The sequence below is a fragment of the Contarinia nasturtii genome, unplaced genomic scaffold, assembly GCF_009176525.2.
Source record: "Contarinia nasturtii isolate CC-2019 unplaced genomic scaffold, AAFC_CNas_1.1 Cnas_scaffold_928, whole genome shotgun sequence".
Taxonomy (NCBI): Eukaryota; Metazoa; Arthropoda; class Insecta; order Diptera; family Cecidomyiidae; genus Contarinia; species Contarinia nasturtii.
The window spans coordinates 2,643,424-2,669,460 of NW_022198275.1; the positions used below are offsets into that span (position 1 = coordinate 2,643,424).

At 32.8% G+C, this 26,037-nt stretch overlaps 2 protein-coding genes across 4 annotated transcripts; one reads left to right on the forward strand and one right to left on the reverse strand.

Annotated features, from left to right (window-relative positions):
* LOC116342759 (mitogen-activated protein kinase kinase kinase 10) lies at window positions 1-22,643 on the forward strand. 3 transcript variants are annotated; one of them, XM_031770484.1, is made up of 14 exons: window positions 1-227; window positions 1,560-3,018; window positions 12,588-12,710; window positions 12,774-12,816; window positions 12,943-13,109; window positions 13,225-13,400; window positions 13,624-13,644; window positions 13,992-14,189; window positions 15,093-15,149; window positions 15,224-15,287; window positions 16,586-16,783; window positions 20,276-20,657; window positions 20,749-21,095; window positions 21,253-22,643. In XM_031770484.1, the coding sequence occupies exons 2-14, from the start codon at window positions 2,106-2,108 to the stop codon at window positions 22,104-22,106; spliced, it is 3,543 nt and encodes a 1,180-aa protein (XP_031626344.1). In that variant the 5' UTR covers window positions 1-227; window positions 1,560-2,105; the 3' UTR covers window positions 22,107-22,643. The 3 variants fall into 3 exon arrangements, with proteins under 3 accessions (XP_031626344.1, XP_031626346.1, XP_031626345.1); XM_031770486.1 differs by lacking the exon at window positions 16,586-16,783; XM_031770485.1 differs by lacking the exon at window positions 13,624-13,644.
* A 1,663-nt stretch (window positions 22,644-24,306) lies between these two features.
* On the reverse strand, window positions 24,307-25,461 carry LOC116343099. Its single transcript, XM_031770995.1, has one exon. It carries the CDS (start codon window positions 25,459-25,461, stop codon window positions 24,307-24,309), a length of 1,155 nt encoding a protein of 384 aa, XP_031626855.1.
* Window positions 25,462-26,037: the final 576 nt, after the last annotated feature.

Below are 26,037 nucleotides of genomic sequence, written 5' to 3' on the forward strand. Positions count from 1 at the left end.
TGTAATGTAGTCATTGCATGGCGACAACACACTGAAATTGCATCAAAATAATCAAAACACATCATTGCCAATGGTGTTTGGACTGCAAAAAATCACAATAGTTTCATTGTGTTTATCATAATTTATCATTTAAAAGTGTTTGTTTAGTGTTTTGGTAGAAAAAATTTAATGGATAAAAACTCAAAATTAATTGACAAGTGATGTGACAGTCGGTTCATCTCATACAGGTAGATTGTGTGTGAAGAGAGACAAAAAAAAACCGTGCTGAAAAATAAGTCAGTCACATCAAAATAGAAAAAAACATATAAAAAAGTCACTGTTTTTTTTTTCTTAGTTGGAATCATTTTCCAATTGAGCATGTTTATGCATTCGATGAATTTAATTTAATTTGGAATTTTGCAATGAATCGTACATTAATGGCGTGTGCAAAGTGAAATGAGTATTGTTGTTGCCGTGGTTGTTGCTGTGTCTTGCTCTTTCAATTTCCGACAATCTTTTACACATCACATTATTTTGTTTTTTTGTTTGCATCGACTCTTGCCTGTTATTTTTTTTATTTTATTGCTCTCGCTCGCATTCTGATTGTTCTTTTTTTTAAGTTCTACTATTAGTTTAATAATTTTCAATCAGTTGAGTGCTAGTATTTTTACGTGCACCGAACGGTCTTGTACAACTATTTCTTTTTTCATGTCGTTCATTGTTTTGTTCGTATGTTAGTGGTTTAGCGATTGGATTCTTCATATGTATATATGTGCAGTCTCTCTTTTAGGTATGCTTCGTACGACGTGTTTCTGTTTCGTTGTTCACCATCTCTATCGTATAGACCTGAATTTTATGTGATGTTTTTTTCTTTTTCTCTCGTGTGTGTTTTTTTCTCCTCTTGTGCTGTGTATTTCGTTCGTTTAAAATTCTCATTCAGGAGGGTCTATTGTATGTGCGACGTTTAACTGCGGTGATGTGCATTTTATTTCACACTTCATCCACACACAAAAACACAATCACAATATATCGTTCGGCTAATTCCGTTTTTGGCATAAAAACGATCTTATTTCTTCTGGAATTGATCACAAACATAAATCACAGAAATGTGTGTATGTATTGAAAATAAAATTGTGCAATTCCTGGATCCCGTTCGAAACGATTATACTGAAACGCAGTCAAAACAAAGTAATTTAGCGACGATAGTACGAAAAAAGAGCAAAACCCATATTGACATGATTGAGTGTTTTTCAAGTGGTTTTTGGATGTAAGTAAGTAAAACACGATAGAAATAAAAATAAAAAGTAAAGTTTACTTGTGTCATTTGGTCGCCATTGCAAATATGGCCGCTTATTCTTCAGCAACATAAATATAGTAATGAAATGCACATACACACGAACACATAGTATACGTACAAAGACCACTAAATGGATAAAACATTGAATATTTGTAGCGAATTATCAACAACAACGACGGCAACAACAATAACAACAACTGTGCATGCAGCGAAAATCATCTGAATACCATGCTTGTAATATCTTCGATAAATAAGTCATTAACCGTTTTTTTTACATTCAAAGTTTACAGATTCGAATGTTGATAGCAAGTGGAAAAAGTGCAGTGTAATCGATTTGAATGAGAAAAAAAAAACAACAACATTATAGCAGATAAATTGAACAGCGAATAATCCAGAAGAAATTGCAATTAGCCGCTGTGTTTGCCGTTTTTGTTTATATCTATAGATATAATACGATATTGAGCACACAGTCGATAGGCGGTGCAGTTTTACGCATTGCAATTAGTTTTCGTGCTCGGATCATAAATAAATCAATCACCGAATGCTAAATAAAATCGTGTGATAGAATTGTGCCGATATCATCGTGTTTTTCTTTTAGTTCGAGTAAATGCGAGTGTGTGTGTTAGCTATTGCAATTGCATCATATAAAAAAATTTGCATGGCTAATGTGTGTGTGCAACGAATGCGACCTTTGATTATGCCTTTGCAATTGCACCAGAATCTACACCAGAAAATTATACGTAGCTAGTGCAATATCAAATATATAACAAAAGAAAACCAAGAGAAAAAAAAAACAAAACAAAATAACGATACTGAGAGAGAAAAAACAATGTCAACAACGTTGCCACAACGTAATAATCCGTATGCATATCTACAAATGTCAACTGTACCGACTGCACATCAAATGACACCACATCAGTTGAATAATACGCAAGCAATACAGAATCACGGTGCAAATCGTTTTGCACCGGTAGTCGAATCGCCCTACGTCTTACCATCGGGATACAATTATAATAATAACAATAATAACAATAATTCGCCAGCACATCCGCAGCCCTCGAATCAAATGGACTCCAACGAGACAAATTCACAACAAACATCAACGATGTTGTATACGGCCCTCTATGATTATGAGGCACAAACTGAAGATGAATTGTCGCTCAAATGTGGAACCATTGTTTTGGTTTTATCCAAAGACAGTGCAATATCCGGCGATGAGGGTTGGTGGACGGGCAAAATTGGCGACCAGGTCGGTATATTCCCATCGAATTTTGTCACCGATCGCGATCCAATGACAACCGACAGTCTACCAGACACCATTGGCGGCATTCAACCACATGAAATCGATTTTAATGAACTCCAATTAGCAGAGGTTATCGGTCAAGGTGGCTTTAGTAAGGTACGACGCGGATATTGGCGAAGTACAGAAATAGCAATTAAGACACAAAATCAAGATGAAAACCCAGAACGAACAAAAGAAAATGTTTTAAAAGAGGCGAGATTGTTTTGGTCATTGAAACATGAGAATATTGTAAGATTGCATGGAGTATGTTTAACATCACCGAATTATTGTCTTGTTATGGAGTATGCACGAGGTGGCCCCTTAAATCGAATTCTCGCCGAACTAAAAATACCACCAGACGTGCTCGTTGGATGGGCAACACAAATCGCTCGCGGTATGAATTATCTTCACAATGGAGCGCTTATATCAGTGATACACCGTGATTTGAAAAGTTCAAATGGTAAGTTACATTTCACTTCTTTCCCCTTTAGTTTAATTCAGAACCCCAAAAAAAAAAGATTCATGATAAAAATATGAAAATAAAGGCGATGGTATGTAAAGTATTCATTTGTCGCACGGTTGAATGTCATACAATCAACGGATATTTTGTAATTCACATCTGATATAAATATATTAATAAATGGTGATTACATAGTCTTCTTTCCCTTGTCGTTAACTTCGACACATTTTTTTTGCGCAATAACATATAACAATAGTCAATTCGACAAATATGACGGAAGCAATAAAAAAGAATATCAAAAATCAATAAGAGCAAAAAAAAGATAAACAATAAATATTGACAACAAGTCAAGTGAAATAATTTCATACAGAACATTTCATTGGAATTCACATGAAGTTAATCAATTTTTTTTGTTCGATTTCTTAGATGGATCAAACGAATGACCGACTCATTCAAATTGAACAATGACTATTTTGAAAGTAGCAAATTCAATATAGATATTGATAAAGTGAAACTCTTTTTATATGATATGATTTAATTTTGTAATTACGATAAGAAAATCAAACCATCTCGCGTCATGTCTATGTATAAATGGCTTGGCAATGATTGCTTGAACGTTCTGACACAAAAAAAAAAATCAATTGAATACTGTCACATCTGTGTGCGTCGGCCACATTTCACACTCTCTCACAATGTGTTAGTTGTGATCGTGTCTGCGGTTGACGCTTGTTAATTTGTGTTAAGCATTCGCTAATTCAAAATGTCTATTGAATCGTTTGTGGCGCTCATTCACTTCGGTCTCTCATTTAAAGGCCAAACACGTTCGAACCATCTATTTTAATGCAGCATACATAGCATATTTCAAGCGAATAATTCACACAATCTTTTTTTTCGTCTTTTATTTGTCGACGTTGTTGTTGCTGTTTTTTATGTTGTGCTGATTTTATTTTGTCAGTTGATGCGTATCTATCGCCTGTGTCTTCATTGCGACATCTTACAAACTAAATTGTCAAGCGCCTCAACGTGAATTCAACGAATGTGCACAATACAAGAAGAGCTACCTTACATAAGGCCCATTTATTTTGTTGTCGCGCCACTTCATTTTCGATTTTCGATTTCAAATAGAATGAAATGCAAAATCGAACAACAGTATAACAACAACAAGAACAGCAAAAACGAAAACAACAACAACAACGAAATAATGCCAACACGGCGATACAGCAACGAAACACAATCCGGTCCATGCATGCCAACACCATGCCCAAGTGAGTGAGAAAGAGAAATAAAAAGGCGAAACTATATTGTCGCTGAATGCGACATAGTCAAACATCGGTCAAAAATAAATAAAGGTTTATGTGGCGTCAAGCACATTTTATGCATGGGGTTTTTTCTCTCATTCTATCTGTCTTTTGGTTTTTTTTTTTTGAGTGAACGAAATAAACTGGCTGTGAAGTTGGGAGCCTAAAATCACCTATTTTATTTCTTATTTCAATTCAGTTACTGTTCTTGTGCCGTTGCTATTATGTGGCACACTTAAAGGCTTTTTTTGCATCGTTATTGTTGAAAAACGAGGCGATCGCAACCCAACGGGTGCCATAGCTCGCGATAGCCAAAACATTATATTTCTGCGTGTACTCTGTTTTTATTCGTCTTGATATTTGTCGGCGTCGTCGTTGAATGAAACCAAAAATTGTGAAAAATGTATATATGCTAGGCTTCGAAAACATCTGTTTGCTGTTTTCGTTCTGTGTGCCGTTTTTATCGCTTTATTTTATTTATTTTCCCTTTTCAAGTCCGTCTACTTGACTCGTTTTGGTGCTGTTTTTTTGTTCACTTCTTCTTCTTCTGTGTCTCTTGTTTCCCTTTTCGTTCATTTTCATATATATCTTTTTTATCATAATGATAAACTAGGTACGGCATATGTAAACAAATATACGGTTTTGTTGAACGCTCGATGGATGGCATTTCCGGACCGCATATATTTTCACCAAGTATAACCAAATGCTGTCGCTCACATATGCACACGCACATGCGCGCGTATCGCACACCAAATTGTGCTAAATAATTGTTTGCATTTGTAATCAAGAGACATTGAACTGGAATGATTGTTGTTTTGAATGTGTGCGCTCACAAATTGAATTTAATCAACGCCAAAAACAATCATTGTTCATTTAATTACAGATTTAGTTGTTTGCTCATGTAAATGAAAATCAATTAAAAGATTGCCGATTTCCTGTCGTCACTAGTTTTATGCGAATAGAAAATCTATACAATTGGGCCAAATTGATTTCAATTCCATAAAAAAATTTAAAATCTGAAACGTTTTTTTTTCTATTTTATTGCGTCTTTTGTAGAATGTATACATATATATTCAAATGATTTTATCACATCGCATGCAACACTTAACTCTTTCCATGCGAATCGCTCGCGATGAAATTACCTGATAACTTTAAATCGCCCTGGTGACATGTAATTAAAACGTAATGGATGTAATAAAAAAAATTGTGAAAGATGAAAATGTTATTACTGTACACAGGCATTCACTTTGATTCGAATGATTTAGTATGAAAATTGGACAAAAAAAAAAAGACAGACACACAATTTAATCGATGGTTTTTCCCAACTTTTTTCCCCATTATTTGTGCAAAAATGGTCAAAACAACTTGAATATTTGACGCAACCATGTATATACATTCGGCGAAATTGATTTCGCTGTTAAAAACACTGTTTGGCACATTTGAACACAAAAAAAAACACACGAAATAAAACACGAAACAATTTTACCGTTAACGTTCATGAAATTGCATATACAATATCGTTGTTTACTATTTGCTACATCCAAAAATAGCCTGAGTCTATACAAGAGAAAAAAAACGAATTCCAATCAATCGATTTGTCAGTCATAATTCATTCCATAATATTGATGTTTACCGCATTTATAAATTATAATTTCGCACAAGTTTATTACATGGAAATGTTTTTTATTGCGATTTGTTTATTATAACGGATCATAAAATGTTTTTATTAAAAACGTTTTACTTCAATAAATGAAAAGTAAAAACAATAATGAAGATTCCCGCCGATTAATAAGTCAACAACGATTTCGATACCATATTAACTAGGCAGAGAACATATCTCGTTCCATATTCAATGGATATATGCATAAATGCTCAAGGAACTCATAAACTGTCCAGCAATAAAAGTGTCGATACTTTGTTGAAGTGTTAGCAAACATGCTATTCTCTTGTGGGAAGCAAATTTCGAGACAAAATTATCGATTTTTTCCCCTTCTACCTCTGTTTCTGCCTCTCTTTATCTATCTTTATCTCTCATCTGCCGTAAAATCAACTTATTCTTCGTTATGAATGTGCTAAACTATAACCGTCCCATAACATCAAGATAATGTCGGAATAAAATGCATTGAGAGGGAACCACTGAATGACCACTACACTCATGTGGTTCAATTTTATGTGTGTGAATTCATATAATGCCCAAAAGACCTCAAGATAAATCTATTTGCTGGTCTTCTTCGTACAACACCAAAATAAAATGCTTGCAATTCGCATATCCGTTCAAACTTTAATAAGAAAATAATAAAAGAAAGCAAAATTGTCGTTGTCTTTTTTCCCACCCAGACTTATCGGCTGCAAAATGTTGTATTTTATCCACAATGAAACGAATTTATTGTCCGTCATCGAACACTTTCTTCATTAGTCGGTGCACAGTGCACACACACAAGGAAGAAGCACTCAAGATAATTAGTTCGTTTCACAAAATAATAAAAAAAACTCTTTATTGATTCGATACATCGAACTTCATGGAAAACGTAAATGCGACGTTTCAATATCGTTTTTCTATACATTAAAAACTATATGGATATGTAATTAGTTTTGTGTACACTCTGAAGTGCAATCAGTGCATAAATCGTATTTACGATTCATAAAATAAACATGCCGAAGTGAGGCGACGAGCAAAAAAGTACCGAAATTGATAAAAAAAACCACGGAAACCAATAAAGTCGGTTTCACTATGTATTGATAAACATGGCCATGTTTTTATTTTCGTCTAGTATTTAGTTACGATTATGTGCGATGTACAAAGGACAAAATTCGAAATGGGTCTCTAAAATTTGAAATAACAAACTACGTCAAAGTCCATACGGTTTAATTTTCATATAATAAATAACAAAAATCGCACTCTCGAAATGAAACGAATTCAAGCGCAGCCGTAAAAGCAATTTAGGAAGAAAACATTTGTAAAACAGGCAAAAATTACCGCATTATCCAATAATAAAGAACACAAAATAAATGCATAATTTTAGAAATGACAGTGATTTACTCGGATTAAGTAGAAAAAGAACAACAAAAATGCCACCTGTTTATTTCCAATTGGCCTCCGTATGTGTTCATTGTTCCCGTATATCCAGCACAATTGGCAATCGAAGTCGTGCACTTTTCATTGTTTTATATATGGCAAAAATACACAGCGTTCTTTATTTATTATTGTCGTGATGATTGCCACAATGCTTCGATTCAGATTCTTCTTTTGTTTTGCTCGTTACCTTCTCCTTTGTAGTCTCACCCAATATAAAAAAAATGGACTCTATATATAATTTTGTTTACTTTTTGCCATTTATTAAGGACATTTACCGTTGAACACTTTATGTGGATTTAGTTTATTAAAGTGTTATTTTCTCACTCACTTTGATCAGTTTGAATGAGAACAAAAAAAATGCAACGTTGTCGTCGACATTGTCACTAAATAAAACCATTTATATGAGTTCATTAAGAGTAGTGTGCATTTGAGCGGTTGGCCTCAGAGCATATCATGCTAATTTGCAATGTTTACAATTGCGATTTGTGACCCATGTAAAGTAACAAACGAATGCACGTGATCACGCGCTTCGTTTGCTACCATCATTTTTCATAGTGGCGTACGGCCACCACACTTCAGGTCATGGCATTGTTTATTCGCTGCTCTCTCATGTGGCAACTAATTAAAAATTCAATTTAGCCTTATTTTTCGGTGCATTTGTAATTGTTTGGCCGCTCATTTACGGTTCAGGCTCACTTTCAACCACTGGTCAATGGATTCCATGCAATCAATGCTGTTAAAATATTCATCGGTATAAAAACAACAATAACACAAAAGAGGCCAAACAAAGACACCGACCAAATACAAATGGAAATTGGGCGCACAACTGATATATAACGTCGAAATTCATCGCAAACAAACAAACATTTCATGGGTTTGCGTTAATGTTAATTGTTTTTTTTTTTTTGTTGATTTGCTTGTGCATATAGTATATCCAAATTGGATGAACAAAAAAAGCGATTTTTAACAGCAAATACAAAACATCTAGGAAGAGCGAAGGAGCAAAATAATGAGAACGAGAAAACGATACGTAGAGTAAATGAAGTGGACTGAATAAAATTGAATGCATTTTGTACGTGCCATTTTATATAGCGGCCCACAAACGTGCATTTTTCCCAGAACGTCGCGAATTGAGCACACTAAATTGTGATAGTGAAAGTTTATATATATATTTTTTTAAACAATAGTCCGGTGTCTTTTGATCATGTACATACGAAATGAAATCCGTATCAGCTGGTGTCATTGGTACCAAGCGTAATCGAGTCGCAATAACCAATTGTACACAAACCACGTTTTTTTGTTGTTGTTGCAAAAAGTTGTTTGTCTGCACTTTGAAACAAATAGGTTTTGTTTATAATATATAATATTCAATTACAATTTGAGGGATTTTGCAATGCCAAAGTGACAATTTTGCTGATTCTTAGTTTGCATAAATTTATTTCATTTTATTTTTTAGTTTTTCTTATTCTGTCGGTCATAAAATTAATTAATTGATGCCCAATGTGGACTTCACATGAATTATACAGTGAAATGTCATAATATCATTCAGCCTTGATTCCATTCGTTTGTGAATTAGAGCACAAGAACACATCCAATCAAAAATCAATTCAGTTCATTATGAAATTAAGGCGTCGCTTTCCATGAAAAGATAAAAAAAAGACAATATGAAACCATTAGATATTTCGGAACGGAAATATAAATTAAAATCGTTTGACCTGTGCCACTGCAATAATCTGTAAAACGAAAAGAAATTGTCGCGACCAATTGAATGTAAACTTAATAACAAACAGCTGCTCATACTTATTTTATGTTAGGCATATGCACGTGTTCGATACCGTCGCCTCGTTTAACAATTGTTGGATATGCGATTTTTCTAACGAATGTCTTGCCACCGACAGTGTGTGTATGCCTTTTTTTCTTCGCTTAACCGATATTTCATTTAATCAAGGGTTCGTTAAAGTGATATACTTCGTTCTATGAATATCGAAAGAGAAGCAGACAGAGACACATAGAATTGTGTCACTGTAATCATGTTTGAACATATAAACACATGCCCAGCATCGAATTCGTAGAAATGAAATTACCATTAATCGAAGCCAATTAGCATTCAAATGAAGGAACATAAGCAGCATTTCACTATATTCAACGATTCAACCCAAAATCAATGAGAACGCACACTTCTGCTCTAAGCGCCAAGTAAAAATCATAGTTATGGCACCTAAATAGTGAACTTTGAATATTAAGAAAAAATCACATTTATTTGCAAATATCGCTTATTTCTTTAAAAAATCGACCAAAAACGCGATTTTATTTTCAAAATGTGATATTTAGAAGGATGATTTGAGACGAACGGTTCAAATCAATTGATTTGATTTACTTTTAGCAACAATTATTACACAGAAATAATCAAAATATTTGATTTGAAGCATAAATAAAATAAATTGAATGCGGAAAAGAGCTGAATTTAATGAATTTAACGGGTCCGAGTTGACTTTTATAATCTACACCACTATACGGTGTAAACATCCAACTATTTTTGAAGAATCACATAAAAACTATATCAATATAATGAATATACTTCTGGAGAGTATGAAATGTGATCTATTGCGTTTTAGCTCTTTTTTAGCTTCGATAAGTCTATTTGAAGAAGAATAAAATCTATTTGTGAATAAATTGATACATTTCAATTGATTTATTCACAGCAGTAAATGATGCTTAAAAAAATTATAAACAAACTAAATGGAATCGTCTCAAAGAAGAACTTTATTTATGGACCTCAAAATTATCATATGCAACTTAGTCACAGCTCAATTTATAACTGGTTCTTGTTTACATTGTATTCTTATTTGTTACTTTCGATAGAAGATTTTTAATCTTTCATCACTTAACAAAATTGCCTACGACTCTCTTTATCTTCTATTTAGATGATTTCAAAGTAACTATTTTATTTGGATATAATATGTTTTAAAATAAAATCACTTCATTCATTCGGTTGTGAGAGTTTCTGTCAATTCAAGTGATATGTGTGCAAACCGCAATAAATTCATTCACTTGAGACTTTCATCGGGCATGTTGAGTATGACGTCAACAATTATGATTCAGTGACGTAAACGAACTTTATGTGACTTTTACTTATCAAAATAAAAATGAATTCAATTTTGAAAGAGTTTATATATGTTGAAATAACTTTATATCGCATTTAATCTTGGTTAATGTAATATAATAAGTTGATAGTGTTGCGTTTATTTTGGATTTGAATTTTTATCGCTAATAAATTGAGCACAATGTTAATTCGAATTTTAAACTTTACATTTTTTATAGAAGATATTAATATTAGGTTAACTCATAACGAAATTATATTGTTTCTTATTCAAGTTCACATTATTTTTGATACAAGAAAACGTATACACAATTTATTATTCTCGAATATTGGCTTTGCCAATTAAAAAACAGAAAACTTAAATGCTTAGATCAAAAATAAAAAAACGGAAAACCCATCAATTAGCTAATTGCGCAGAAAATGAACTTAAAACAATGCTTTTCTCTATTCGCTTTCGTTTATTTCATGTTCGTTTCAGACAATTTGACAACTTCATTTCTGTTTAACTTCTATGCCATTTGTTTAGTCCAAAAATTATAAACAAAAAATGTTTACATTGGATGTATTTTTATTGATTTGGTGTTTTAGTGTTTCGACACTTTTTATAGTGCATACGGTCAACAAAATAATACGATCGCAGATGGAAAATAAAATGAAGATATATTCCGAATTTCGATAAGCATTATGAAATACAGTGAACTTAAACTCGTAATCAGCGATTTTAGTGAATACTGGGAAAACCCTCGCATCTTATTTTCATTTGCTATACTGTTATTTATTTCATTCTGTTCGTATACATTGTTACCTTTCGCAACTGTACATTGTTTCTTTATGCAAAAACCCAGTTTTGATTCCTGTGATACAATTTTGTTTCATAAGATGTCTTTGTCTTATCATCTGGCAATTCTCGAAAAAAGCGGAATTGGCGACACGGAAACGCAGTTTTGAATATTCACCGAAAAAACTTGATGATTTAATTTCGATTTAAAAACGAGATTTTTCATTCCGAGAATTTTGGTATTTAGAATGTGGTTTTTTAATATCTAGAAGTTAGCCAAAGTATTACAATGATAATGTTTAATATAATGCGCCCCTATATAAAATAACCGGAATTTGCAGTGAAAAGAGAACAGGATGAGCAAAAAAAATCGAAGAATACGAGGGAAACAAAGTAGAAACAAGTATGTGATATACTATCATGCATCGTGGCATTGAATAAAAAAACTAACAATAAAAGCGTTAGTTAAACGTATCGCTAAGGATCATTAGACATTCAAACAGATCACAATCAAAATCTGAAAAGTGAATCACACTTTCTTCAAAGATACAGTATTTTAGATACTACCTTGCACAATACAAGATATATAGACTGTGTGAGTTACACTGGTTCTCATCATTTCATTTAGTGTGTTTTTTTTCAATTATTTATGCTCACCCGTAGGAGTATGATAAAAGTGCACATAACAGATAGTATTGGATATAGATATAATGTCATAAAACGTCTTTATTGAGCATCTCACTTAAAGATATTTACATATGTTCGAATTAGCCATGAAATTAATTCATAATAATGCACATTTTATTTTATTGTATTAATGCATAATTCTATATTTCATTGGTGATAAAAAAATCAACGTTTGCATATATGATCAAGTGAAATAAAGTGTTAAATGTGACGAGCCTTTTATTCTAAGAAATGCTTAACTACCATAGGAGATTGTTTTCCTTTATCTACGAATAATAAAATGAATTTTTATCGTTGGCAAATATGTTTAAAACAATCAACCATTTGTCGAATCTAAAAAACGCAAGTTTCTCATATAATTTAATCAAACGTGATGACGTACGAGTGTTGTGACGGGCGTCAACTTTTTTTCATTCTCAAAATGTCCCAGAAGAATGTTTGCCAAGAAATGTGGGCGAAAATTTGATATCGATGTAATAACGCAAATGAGCATACAGATAATAGATATCAACCTTATCACTGTTGACCTTTGTTTTCATTTTAAACGATTTTCAATTTTAAGAAACTCTAATTATAAAACAAGCAAAACTGACATGAAATTCTAATTTTTTTTTTTGCTCATTTCTATAGTGTTAATAAGCGAACCAATCGAGGAACACGACAATCTACGAAATAAAACGCTTAAAATTACGGACCTGGGATTAGCGCGCGAAGTATACAATACAACACGAATGTCGGCGGCGGGCACATTTGGTATGATTTCTGAATAAAAACAAACACGATTATTTTTTTTTTCTAAATAATTTCCAATTGCAGCATGGATGCCTCCTGAAACAATCAAAGATGGCAATTACTCCAAGTAAGTGGAAAACCGTTTCTATGTAATCAAATCTCATATCACAATATCGAATTTTAATTATTTGATGATGAAAAATCACGTATCAAGTTATTAGGAATTTAAGCTCAATGTATTTGCTTTTCACAGAGCATCGGATGTATGGAGTTATGGTGTTTTATCATGGGAATTGCTCACGGGTGAAATTCCATACAAAGGTTTCGAATATATGTCGATCGCATATGGTGTTGCACTGAGCACATTAGCCTTACCGATACCAAAAACATGCCCAGAAAGCTGGGGAAAATTGATGAAAAGTAAGTATTGATGCAAACAAAGTTCTATTTATATCATTATTGTACTATGTTGTATGGATTTAGTTTCCACATGAAAGCTAATACACTTCGTTTGTTTTTTAATCAATAATAAAAGGCTGCTGGAATAAAGATCCCCACAAACGACCATCGTTCAGAGAAATTTTACGGGTGTTGGATGTAATTGCTGAGTCTGGTTTTGGAGAGACGCCAAACGAATCATTCCATACGATGCAAGATGGATGGAAAAAGGAAATTGCTGAAGTTCTTCAAGAGCTGCGTATAAAAGAAAAGGTAAAATCATCCCATAAAAAACTCACCAAAAATACATTCAATCAATAAATAGCAGCAATCGATGACGTGTTTTTTAACTTGAAGGATACAAGTATATTTTCTAAAAAAAAATCAATTTCATCTTTTCTCTTTGTGTCTCTTTTTCTTTCCATCGTTGTGTCTTTCTTTCATTTCAACCTTTTTTCATGCAAATATTGTAATGCTCTCAAATGCTTGTGAGTAGGCTTTTAAGTCGTTTGAAGAGGTATGTAATAGGAATCAATACATTTGCAATTAGCGTTCCTTTTAACGCTTTCCATCATCTTTTTTTCATTGTGTTCTATATTTTAATTTAATATATTTCGTTTGAAACATATTCCTTTCGTTTTATATTATTATCCCTTATGTTGAATGTTTGAAATGGCTGAAATACGTATTTGAAACGCAGTTTCGTTATCTTATTGTTTTGAGTTATTTATTGTTGTTTATGACAAAATTTTATCTTTATTTGGTTGCGATATTTTATTGGTTGCACATTCAATGTTTTCCGTTTTATAGATACACAGTAAATCAAGAATGCAAAAAATTGATAAATTTTGTTGAAATTTACAGGAGTTACGCTGCAAAGAGAATGAACTAGAGAAAAAAGAAATGCATCAACTGGAAAAGGAGCAGAGATTGGAGAAAATGAAAGAGGCATTGGATGCACGTGAACTCGAAATATTGCATCGTGAATTGGAAATGAAGATTATACAAATTACACCAAAGCCACAAAAACGACGTGGCAAATTCAGCAAAACCAGACTGAAAGTAATGAAAATTCCCACAAAGTATCGTGGAATATATTTGATGCAATGCAAAGTACAATGAACGATGTTATCATGTGTGCCGGAAATTTTTGACGCCGTTCATATGAAACATATGAGTTTACGCGAAAAAGTGTTGAACTTCTTTAAACTCGCATTTAAATGGGCACAATAGGGCTTTAAATCGTACACATTGAAGAAATGCTTTTCAATTAAGTATATTTCAAATCAACACAAATTGGCGAAAATCACGAAAATATTTAACAAACATTTATTTTCAATATTTAACTTATGGTATTAAAAGAATCAAAGTGCTATATATACTAAGTGTTATTGATACTTTTGAGCTACGCGAACATTTAGTATGAATAAATAAACATAACATTTGAAATATGAATATCATGTTTCTCGATAGTATTTTTTTTGAGAAATATGGATAAAGTACATGCCCTAAAGAATTGAAAAAATAGCATGTTATTTTCCTTTACTTCCTCTTTTGTTGACTGTTGTCGTGTTAGAAAAATGAGAATTTCGTCCAAGTTTTATTTTCCGAAAAAAAGTATGGTTGCTTTTAAAAGTGTCATCAATAGTACTATCATCCGACATAAACATGTCAATGATATCTCCATTCGTAGCTATTTTATTGAACCCTATGGGAAGCCCCGTACAAATCCAATAATTTCATTATGTGTAACGCCATCTGAAATTTCAGCGCCAAATATTATCTGTTCTACGTGAAATTCCCAATGTAATATTTCTATTTATAAACTTTGTGATTGAATTTTGTTTAAACATGATAAAATCGTTCAATTTTATGACATAGCTCGAAAAACCACGAATTTTCTCCGCCTTAGCAAATTTTCCAGCATTATAAAATTTTGTGTTTGTTTCATTCTCACTTTGTTAGCTATTGAAACGGGAACCAGGACAAATTTCATTGCCATCTGACTTCCGTCATACTTTGGTATGTATTTGACTCGAACGCGAGAGAAAAATGCTCAATAATACTAAATTTTCGTTTATCATTTTATTTTATAGACAGTGCAATTCACCGAACGTACACCACCTGGTTCACCTGCTGCATCAAGGCTCCGTATTGCACGTAAGTTTCTCAATTTCGCTCTCAAATTAATCGTAAATTTTTTTTTCTGTACGTGACTTTCTACTTTTGCAATTGTTTTTGAGTTACAATAGACACACTTCTTCTTGCATGGCATTTCATTGTACAAATTTTCATTCACTATTTTTTGCTGTTCATGTTATATCGTTCTTGACTTGTAGATGTATCGAATAAAATATGCACTGCTCCACAATGCACCATTAAAAAATGTAACATTTACCACAGGCATGGCAACTTTTATCACTTATTCAGTGAATGAGCTTTTTGTGGTTCGGTATCTTTTTTCGCAATTTTTCTTCATAAGCTTTTCGGAAGCACTTAAATGAATTTCAAGTTTGTATGAAATTATGACACGAACAACACATAAAACTGAAACATAATCACTGTAGTAAATTATTTGGTTTTTTCACTCTGTGTGTTTTGTTACAAAATGTAATAGCTTTTTAAGAAATTAGAAATTGCAAATGCTATGAGTGATGTAAATGCTTCTAGCCCATTGTGGTGTGGTGTGGTGTGTGTGTAGCGTTATCATTTTCTATTTATAGAGTAGCATAGTTTTTGAGTGTATGTTTTTTTTTAATTGGGCCAACAAAAATCATTTTGCTCTTTACAAAAGCCATATGCTGCTACCTAATTTACTTACAATTTTTTGCCCCCAAATCGTTCTTTTGTTCAGCATTTACTCGTTCTTTATAACACCACTTAATAAATGTTCTTTGGTTTGACTCCTCGATTGTTAACATTTTCGATCATTACTGAATAATGACAAAGTACTAAATTGCCCCGAAACAGACATGTAGAACGTAATAAATGGATAAATACAAGCTAACAACATAGTTATTTTTTTGTTTGTTGAAAAACCCAAGAAATCAATAATCATATTTTATCCAGTAGACATAACTAATATACTATATGGTGTATGGATTCTAACCTGAATATTGAATGCATAATGAATGCTGTAAAAAATAGAAAAACTAAAATAAGGTGACTGACAACAAGCTAATCATTTATATATATTGTAGTTGAAGATATCATTCATTCTACCATCTTCGAAAATTTACTAAAAAAAACCATTCATTGAAACTAGTTCCTCATAACTGTCTCTGCCTACTCCACTGTCTATTGTCAACATCAAAAATATTTGTAGCAATTGTCGAAAAACAACAAATAACCGATCCAAATAAGATCAATAACAAACCAACAAACAAATTTCAATTTTCAAACGAAATACAAAAAACCGAAAAAATTTCTTATATATGTATGTTTGCCAATTAAATTAGTACCAGCTGATGGTATAAAAGGGAAAACATGGGGCCCATCAACACTGCATCAATCACGTGTACGTGGCTACTTGCCTGCTTTAAGTCAAACATCGACGCAAAATCCATCGCATTTCAGTAAAAGTGCGCCAAATTTGGATAAATCCCGACCCGCTGGACACGATTCACCGACCAACGCATCCGCGTCGTCATTCTTAGGTAAAAGCGTAGATGGTCTAAACATAATAAAAAAAAATAACAACAACTACAGTAATAATTCGACTAAGTTAGGTTCGGTTGATTGTTTAAGTAATGGCAATCGATATGCAAGGTACAACGAACAATTGTACGACGATGACGATGATGAAGATGAGGCGACACCGGGTTGTTTTAATTTTATTGGTCGAAACGATACAGTTATCGTTTCAAAGCGAAAAAAGCATAGTTTAGATAGTAAAATGGTTGAAACCAATCCAAATCCAAATTTAGATCCGACAATTTGTATCGCCGTCGAGCCCATTAATTTTGCTGCATACATTCAAGACGATGTTGAAAATGAAACAACACGACAAAATATTGATCCTAATACGGCCGATGTACCGTATGATCGTGTATTTTTCCGTAAAATTCAAAAAAGTTTGGACGACATTTCGATGGCATATGGTCATTGTCCAAATCAACCATTTGAAAAGCAACATTTTGATCGTGAATGTTTTTTAGTAAATCCAAGTGACAATGAAAACGATTCATCGTTCGATGCGGGCGTCAGTACAAATCATGATTTTAGCCAAAAAAGTATTGAGCTATCATTTAATAATGAACAACATCCAAACATAAACGATTCCGATAAATTTTCAAGCGAAGAGCTCATTTATCAAGACGAACAAACGCATTCGTCATCCGATACAGCATTAACATCACGTAAAAATTCAGTCACATTCCGCGATGATGACGGTTCAGCGCAATACTCACTGCTCAGCGATGCATCAATTGAATCGAATAAAATAACAACATATCCAAATACAAAAACTTATGCCATCATTACCAATGGCAATTGGTCACATTCAAATCACACCGATTCGATGCAAACCCATTCAAATAGTTTGCAAAAAACGACATTGCCGAAGATAGAGCACAAAGAAAAACAATCAAAGTACATAAATTGGCACATTTTTTCGCGTAAAAAAACCTCAAAAACTGATATGAACGAACAACTTTTAGACGATGATAAACATTGTGCACCACTTTAATGGACAAATATTAAGCATAAAAATTTCTTCCGCATGATACGAAATAAAAATGTAAGCTAGTCTTGCAGAATCTATAGCCATGTGTTGATGTGCATTGGCCCAAATGATACTGTACGGAGAACGCGCACATTTAAACAGATACACAAAGAGAGAAAGAGATTCGCTTAAGCCCACACCTGTGATTTGATAATTTTTGAAGAAGAAATGCCAATTTCACATCGATCCAGTTCAAAAGGATTGCATTTCAATCGTGTCGTTCAAACCGAGTGAAATATTCTATAGATCCATTTCTTTTTAAATTCATTTAGATAGACAGTCTTTTTTAAAAGAAAAATGCAATTGTTCAGAATGTCTAGACACATCATCATGGCAAACGCATTTCCAATTACAACTATATTTAATCGAGAATCAATCCCCGTTCTCCTTAGATAAACACACATATATATATTTTCTATTTTGATTATTCATGCGTGTTACGTCTTGCATTTCAACTAAATTCTATATCAAGTTTTTGCGCGACACCAGAGTTGTGTGTTTCACACTGGAGGTGCGTGCACATAGTGGACATCGCACTCACAAACTGTGTACCACGCACACAATGCTTTTATTTTCAATGTGCACACACATTTTAATAGAAATTTGACATTTCAAATATCAGTTTTGAATTTTTCGACAACTGTCAAACTTCTATGTAAGAAGTCGCACATAGTTTATGAGTGCGAAGTCTACTATGTGCGCGCACCTCCAGTGTGAAAAACGTAACTCTGCGCGACACACACACAATTTAGATAAAAAAAGATAAATCTTTGCATAGTTTTCACTCTTATATACTAGAAAATCATATTAAAAACATTGTATATCATCGTTGATGACAGAAAAAACACACGAAACTTTAGATTGTTCTGAACGGATAAAAGTGCAGAATTCAAAGCAGCATATAGTTTAAGAAAATAGCACCTAAACTTTCCCAATTTTTTTATCTTTTGAGTAGAAAGAGAAAGTTATGTTCATTTTATTTTTTTATTATTATTATTTGGTTTTTATTGCTAGTTTTACAAATATTTGAAGTCGCGTTTAATCGTGAGTTTATCTTCCCTTTTTTAATTATTTATTTGATACAAAAAAATGAAATGTCGTTCGTAAATTCTGTATGTTTATGCAAAAAAAAAAAAATTATTATTGTTAAATGTGTAATGTGTTTCGACAGAGTTTCATCTTGCGATATGTCGTGCTGCCAATGAAATTATTATTAGGTTGTGTTTTTTGTCACGAGTCACGTTTCATTTTTTTCCACTATTGAATTATCAGAATATGCTTTTGGTCGAATTATTACTTTTCAACGCACATTCAACGCGTGAAATGGAAAATTTCTCTGTTTTTAATTTGGTTAATATTGCAAGTCATATACATCGTTTATGACAATTATCTTTTATTTTTGACGAATAAATACAATCAAACTACTATTTTGGTGTATGGTTGTTCTTTTAGATTTGCTGAAACAAAATGTGTTTTAACCCAAACTCATTTTAATTTAGTAATTAAAATTTTTAATTTATTTACAATAATATTACAATGATTAACCAACTGATAATTCTATATAAACAAAGAACGCAATAACGTTAAATTTTTTTATGAGTAGTAAGTTACTACGTAACAAACATAATGAACTCAGAAAATTTATAGCCAAAATGTAATGAACTGAGTTTAATCGTTGAGTCGAAGACTTTCTCTTCGAAAGAGATTTTCGCTTTTAATTTCTCTAAAAAAAAATTGGTGCCGGTACTAAAGCGTCAGAAAAGCTCTATCAAACACATTATACAACAAAACTACAATAGACATTTAAGCATTCGAATTGAATTTGTTTAATCTACTTTCTTTTCATTCATTTTGTGTTTTAAAAAAAAATCAAACAAAAAACCATTTCGAAAGAACAAAAAATTTCGTTCAAAATAAGTATTTTTTTATCCTCTTTTTGTTTTTAAAATTTAAAATATAATTTGCGAATTTCTGTTTTGTGTTTTCACATACATTTTTCAAAGTAGTTTTAATTTAAAAACAATTTACATTGATCACAAAAAGATTCTTTTAAAAAAATTGTATCGCTTTATTATTTACCCCCAAAACACTATTAAAAAGATCATTTTATTTTATGGAAACAAACTTAATTGTGGTATTTATTTTTATTTATTTACTTTCTTCATTTTAACCAGAATAATGTTTAATGATTTATTTGTTTTTTTCTTTAAGGAATTCCGATTCGGAACTTTCTTTAATGTATTGCTTTAGTAATCGTTGCTTATTCCAACTAATTTTTGAGTTATCTTGGTAGTAATGAGAGTTTCAACTCGAATAAAAAGACAATTATTTTGAGAATGATTCTGATGTGTACTCGTACACTTTTTTCTCTCTATATGCATGCATTCCATATGAAAAAAAAAACTGTTAAAATCGAAACACACAGACTATTATCAAGATGAATGGTGTACAGGTAATGAATCACCGTTGAATGCGTCATTAAATCACTTGTTGCCAGCACAAAAGAATATTCCAATGCCAACACTGTATTCATCAGAAGGACACCAACGAAAACCAGCGAAAAATTCAATCACCCAACTTGTATTTTATAATATGGCATCCATATTAGCTTCGGTTGCGGCTGGATATGATGTTCGCTTGTCAAATGTATCGCCCGTACATCCAAAATTACAGCCAAATATTATGTTTAACGAGAGCGAAGAGAATGGTGACCGTGACAACTATACGGGTCGCGTACCCAATGAATATGCTACACCACAACGTACATTCCCGCATAATACATACCATGGACCAACGAAGCATGTGAGGTATGGCAAGAAATCTATGTAACCATATAACGAAACACATTTCCACAGTTTTGTGGAGAAAGAATGATTTTTTTTTTCAATATTGTTACAGATCAAACTTATCGTCACTCACCGGAATGAATGAGGAACGATCGCTACGATTTACCGATTCATATTTAACATCGACTATTTCAACAACGTCGGGTTTGGGCTCCAATTACACCACATCAGGTTCAAGCAATACACAAAACACACCATCACCAAGACGAAAGACTAGTTCAAATTCATTTGTCGATGTTGCTGAAATGCCGGAGCACGAAGATAATGAAAATCCGGCAGCACTTTACAATTCAACTATTGGAAGTTACTCCGATTATCGTTTACCCAACCAAACTTCACACTATTTCAATCGCACACCGGGCAATGATGACAACTTACATAGAAATTACGGCTATTTTGGTGAGTCAATTATATTTGAAAAATTTAGACAAAAATAATTTTGTTGCCTGTCGAAAAGGACGGTTTTTTAAAAACTCTTTTGCAAGAGTTTTGAGCCAGAGTTCGCTTTCATGAAGATCGTTCGTTCGAAAATTAATGTGACCACTTTGAATTGCAGGATCGAATTACTTCCCATATCGGCCAGAGGTGAATTCGGCCTTTGAGCGAGATTACAAGTCATATCCCGACTATGAAACCACAACTTATCATGAACATCGTGAACCATATTACAACCCGACAAGCCCTAGCTACTTAAATTACGTAAGAAATATGGGAACGATGACACCAGCACGAAAACCACCGCAAATGGGCATAGCGGCATCACATCATCATCGACGAACTTTATCAAATATATCATCAAATGTTGGCGGATATGCAACAGTTGAACATGATGAAACAAAACCAAACTATCAATATGGACGCATAAATCAAACGCCAAATCGAATGACATCAACATCGCCGATAAACTATACAAATCGCATGCGATCGTACGAAAATGTGCCGTTCATTCGACAACATGATGTTGGATCGAATTACTTGAGTACATCAACAACGGCAAATGAATACGCATCAACGCAATTCGAAAGACCGGATAGTTTACCATTTGAAATTGGTGCAAATACAAAATTACGATCTAGCTTGCGAAAATATTCAAATTCAAGCCCACGCTTTGGTACAAGTAGTTTAACAATGCAACAACAGCAGCAGCAGCAGCAACAACAACAACAATCGTCAGTACCACATAAAAGTAGTCCGACAAAAACGACTCCATCGGACAGTTTGACTAGTGATGACAGCAGCTATTTGAGTGCGAGAGAAGGATCGATATCATCCCAAAGTCGGGTGCGATTTAGCCCAGAAACACATCACGATCAGCAAACGGTAAATTCGTCGGTTACCACACCAATGCGACGCTTGTCTCGGTCACAACGGCACAGCATTAGTGATATGCTTGCACCAAGTACATCCTAGCATTTTCGACAATGGAACACCAGATGGAGTCGATCGCGATCGACAAATCGTTTTTAAAATTAAATTTTTAAAAAAGTTCGTTTGTTCAACTCGGCTCCATTTTTTCCGCATAAATTTTGCTCACTAACCGTAACGCGAATGCTTAAGAATGTTACACACACAAATACTAATATTGATAATTTGATAAATTACCCCCTAACATTGATTCATTTGACAGTGGGAGTACAACTTTGTACATAAATTCGCTTTTTCTTATATAAAACGGTTTTTGAGTACTCTAGTGTAAGAAGTCAAAACTTCAAATCAACTTTTTACATTTGCACTGAAGCGGGTCTAGCTTAGAAATTAAATTTATTTGCGGCTTTTATATCCATCATCTTTTGTTCTGGTATCGTTTTTCCAACGTATTATGGAAAGTTCAGAAAATGGAAATTGAATGCAAAAACCAATCGGAATACATTTTTATTGTTTATTTTCTACGTTTATGTAACACACAAACCATCGATATACACAAGCAATAAGTTGAGCATTTAAGATAAAAAATATGATCAAAAAGAGATGTCTGAAGAGACTTGATTTACAAAATCAACATTCCAAATCAAAGTTTTATTTTTTAAGTTTATGTTGTGGATATTTCGGCTTTTGAAACGAAACCTCATTTATTTAAGTATACGTGCTTCATTTTGAAAATGACATTTTTATTTGTTTTTTTTTTTTTTAATAGTTGCGATCGATTACGCACCAACATATTATTTTCTCGATTTGCTGAGATATTTCAATGTCGAAGATTAGATTCAAGCATATGACTAAGGGATATTTTTATAATTCAACGAAGCGCCACAATGTAGGGATGTTGTAAATTGGCGAGATTATCTTAAATAAAAAGCTTGATTAATATTAATATAATATTTTTTTTAATTCGCTTCCAAAAAAATATTTAAAAAAAACGATTTAAAAAAGGTTAGGTTTAGAAAAGCGCAAAAAGAAGCTGAAATCTTATTACTATACTTTTCATTGTTTTCTCGTTTTCGGTTTCAAAATGAACAAACTGTATGTTCCGAAAATCTAACACGCGACACATGATTCATACGACAGTTATGGTTAAATCCCTCTAGAAATCAGGTTTATATCATAACACTAATAAACGAAAGCAAAATACTTCAAATAATAATGAAACACGCTCCGAAACATTTTTGTAACAACACTGTCTGTTCAAATAACTATGAAAAACCCTTGCGGTATCGTTTTTATCGGAATTGATTATCTAAATTAGAAATATTTTACCTGCGATTGTAAACCACAGTAATAAGGTTACAGCATACAATGATTCTTGGATAGGATAGATTCGTAAGATCTCCGCAAGATCCGGATCCAAGCGTGCGTACGCTGCCGCATGATGCATACATATATAATACGCACGCAAATTCGTTCTTCTTATTTCGCCTACTTTGATTCGCATGCCATAGCAATACGAAATAACGAATGTATGTATCATGCGGCTACGTACGCACGCTTGGATCCGGATCTTGCGGAGATCTTACGAATCTATCCTATCTAAAAATCATTCTATGGGTTACAGTGATGAGAATCTCAAATCTTCAATTTGAGTGCTTGTTTGGGATTTTTTTAAATTCGGTTCTATCAAAGCACACTATATTTAGTTAAAGAAAACCTTGAAAACACAAACATTCCATATAGAAATGAATACTTGAAAGCTACATTCTCTAGTCGTGTAAGCATTAACCAATACATAAAGGAATACTTACATTTTTTTTTTTCAAATTTTTGTATATTTTATATATATTTTCTTTTAAAGATGCAAATTATTTTGATTTTTTATGAATTCATGTGGATAAAACTGGATGTCTTAAGTTGTTTCGTTTTTCAAGCATCATTCTGTTTTATTTTGTTGCAATACCTTTGTTTAGATGTCAAAAAATAGACAAACCAATAGAATTTATTATTTATTTAAAATTAATTTCGAGAAAAGTTGTAATTAAAATTGACAAAGATAATAAAAATTCAATAAAATCGAAACGAATTTTCATATGAAAAAATGTTGTTTTTTTCGGTAGTATTAGTTTCAAAGGTGACAAAGATATGTAAGTGCTCCTCAAAATTAACGTTCAAAAGAACAAAAAAATTGAGTTCGAAAAAAATTCAATGTTGGACTTAAATTATGAAATAAATTGATTCAATTTTAATTTTCTTCTTTATTCACATCAAATTTATCATAATATATCGAGAGTTGATCAAAGTTAATAAAGAGTTGTTGACCTGCTTTGATATCCTCAGCTGCAATGCCGTGTATTGTGTTTCCATTTATAAAATGCATTTCAACGTTTGGTCGGGGGTGGAGGGTGCGCTTGATAAAATTAATGGCATCGTAAATTATTCGTCGTTCGAGTCTCTTAACTTCCTTGTCGCTCGACACCATAAACGGTTTCGAAATGGAATTGAACATGACAATATTCAAAAAATGCAACAGCAAATGTTTCATAAAGCGTCGTTGACCCTTCGTTTTGAATCTATTAGCAACGGCTGGAAAGTTCATAATCATATAATATGCCAAACTAGCCTTCTGACAACTTTCACGTTCACCGTCATAATTTATTGAGCACATTATACAGTCCAGCTGTGTGTTTTTATCATAACACTTCGTCGGAATCTGTTTATTCAATCGTTTCATTCCTTTTGGCAGTGGTCGATTTGGATGTTCTTTGACCAATATTTCCGATTCAACGACTTTTGTGATGTGCTTTTCCAGTTGGTTGACTGTAAGAAATGTTGACATTGCTTCCAAAACCATTTGAATGGCTAATTTTATATCCAAATCGGAAATGTCTCGAAACCATGTACCACATTCGAATTGATGACTTCGATTCATATCCTTACAGTAACCGCTGCAAAAACGAGCCGACCAACATTGATTGCATGCAATGTATTCCTTCGAAGTACTTCGATGGCACGTGTGGCAATATTTGAAGGTGTATGATTCATTTGGTTCTACGACAGATGCAAATGGCCGTGAAATAAAAATGTGCTCTCCTTTTTTCAAATCTCTGCTGGTCTTGGCACCACATCGATCGGAACCACCGGACAATTTTGCTAATTTTACACCGCGAGCAAAGCACTTAAAACTCTTTGATTTATTAAAAATAATTTTTTTGCCGTTAGACGACTTCATGTATTTTTTGTATCTTTTATTGCTTTCTTCAAATCGCTTGGTTAGTTTGTTGATTTCTTTTGAATTTTTGCTCATATCATCTGCGTTTGTATTCTCGAAGTCATTAAATTGCCTATGGCCACCATATGAATGCAATGACCACAATGGACTGCAATAATCTGATATCATTATTTACCCTTTTTGTAATTTTGTACGTGTTGCTTCTACAAAAATCATCTGATTATAATCTGTCAAATAACGAAGTTCGTTTCCAAAGGCTCCTTTCAAATCTATCTTTTTCAATATTAATAATAAATCATTTGCTTTCAATTATTTTATGATGCAAATAAGTGAGAGACAGACAGAATAGTTTTCATCGCATTGCAATGCCCAGATAATGATGAGAAAAACATTTTCAAACAGGTAATGTTTAATGCTCTATTTGTTGGTGCCAACCAATTTGGTTTTGTTTTTTAGTTCTGATTTGAATATAGGTACAAAAATCAATTGGTGATTTATACCCAATAATTGGTTTCACGTTTACAGTTTTCTGAAAATGATCAAACACGTGCAAACAACTATAGCGAAATATGAAAGCATTTGAAACTTCAAAAATATAAAACACGTTTGTAGTGGCGATCATAACAACTTTTACAAGTTTGGTATTCGAACTAGAGACAATCGGTGAATTCGCCGAAACTTGTTTTTTACGAAAGAAAAAAATCCATGTCATGTCTTTCGGATGATTACTTAACATGCATCGCA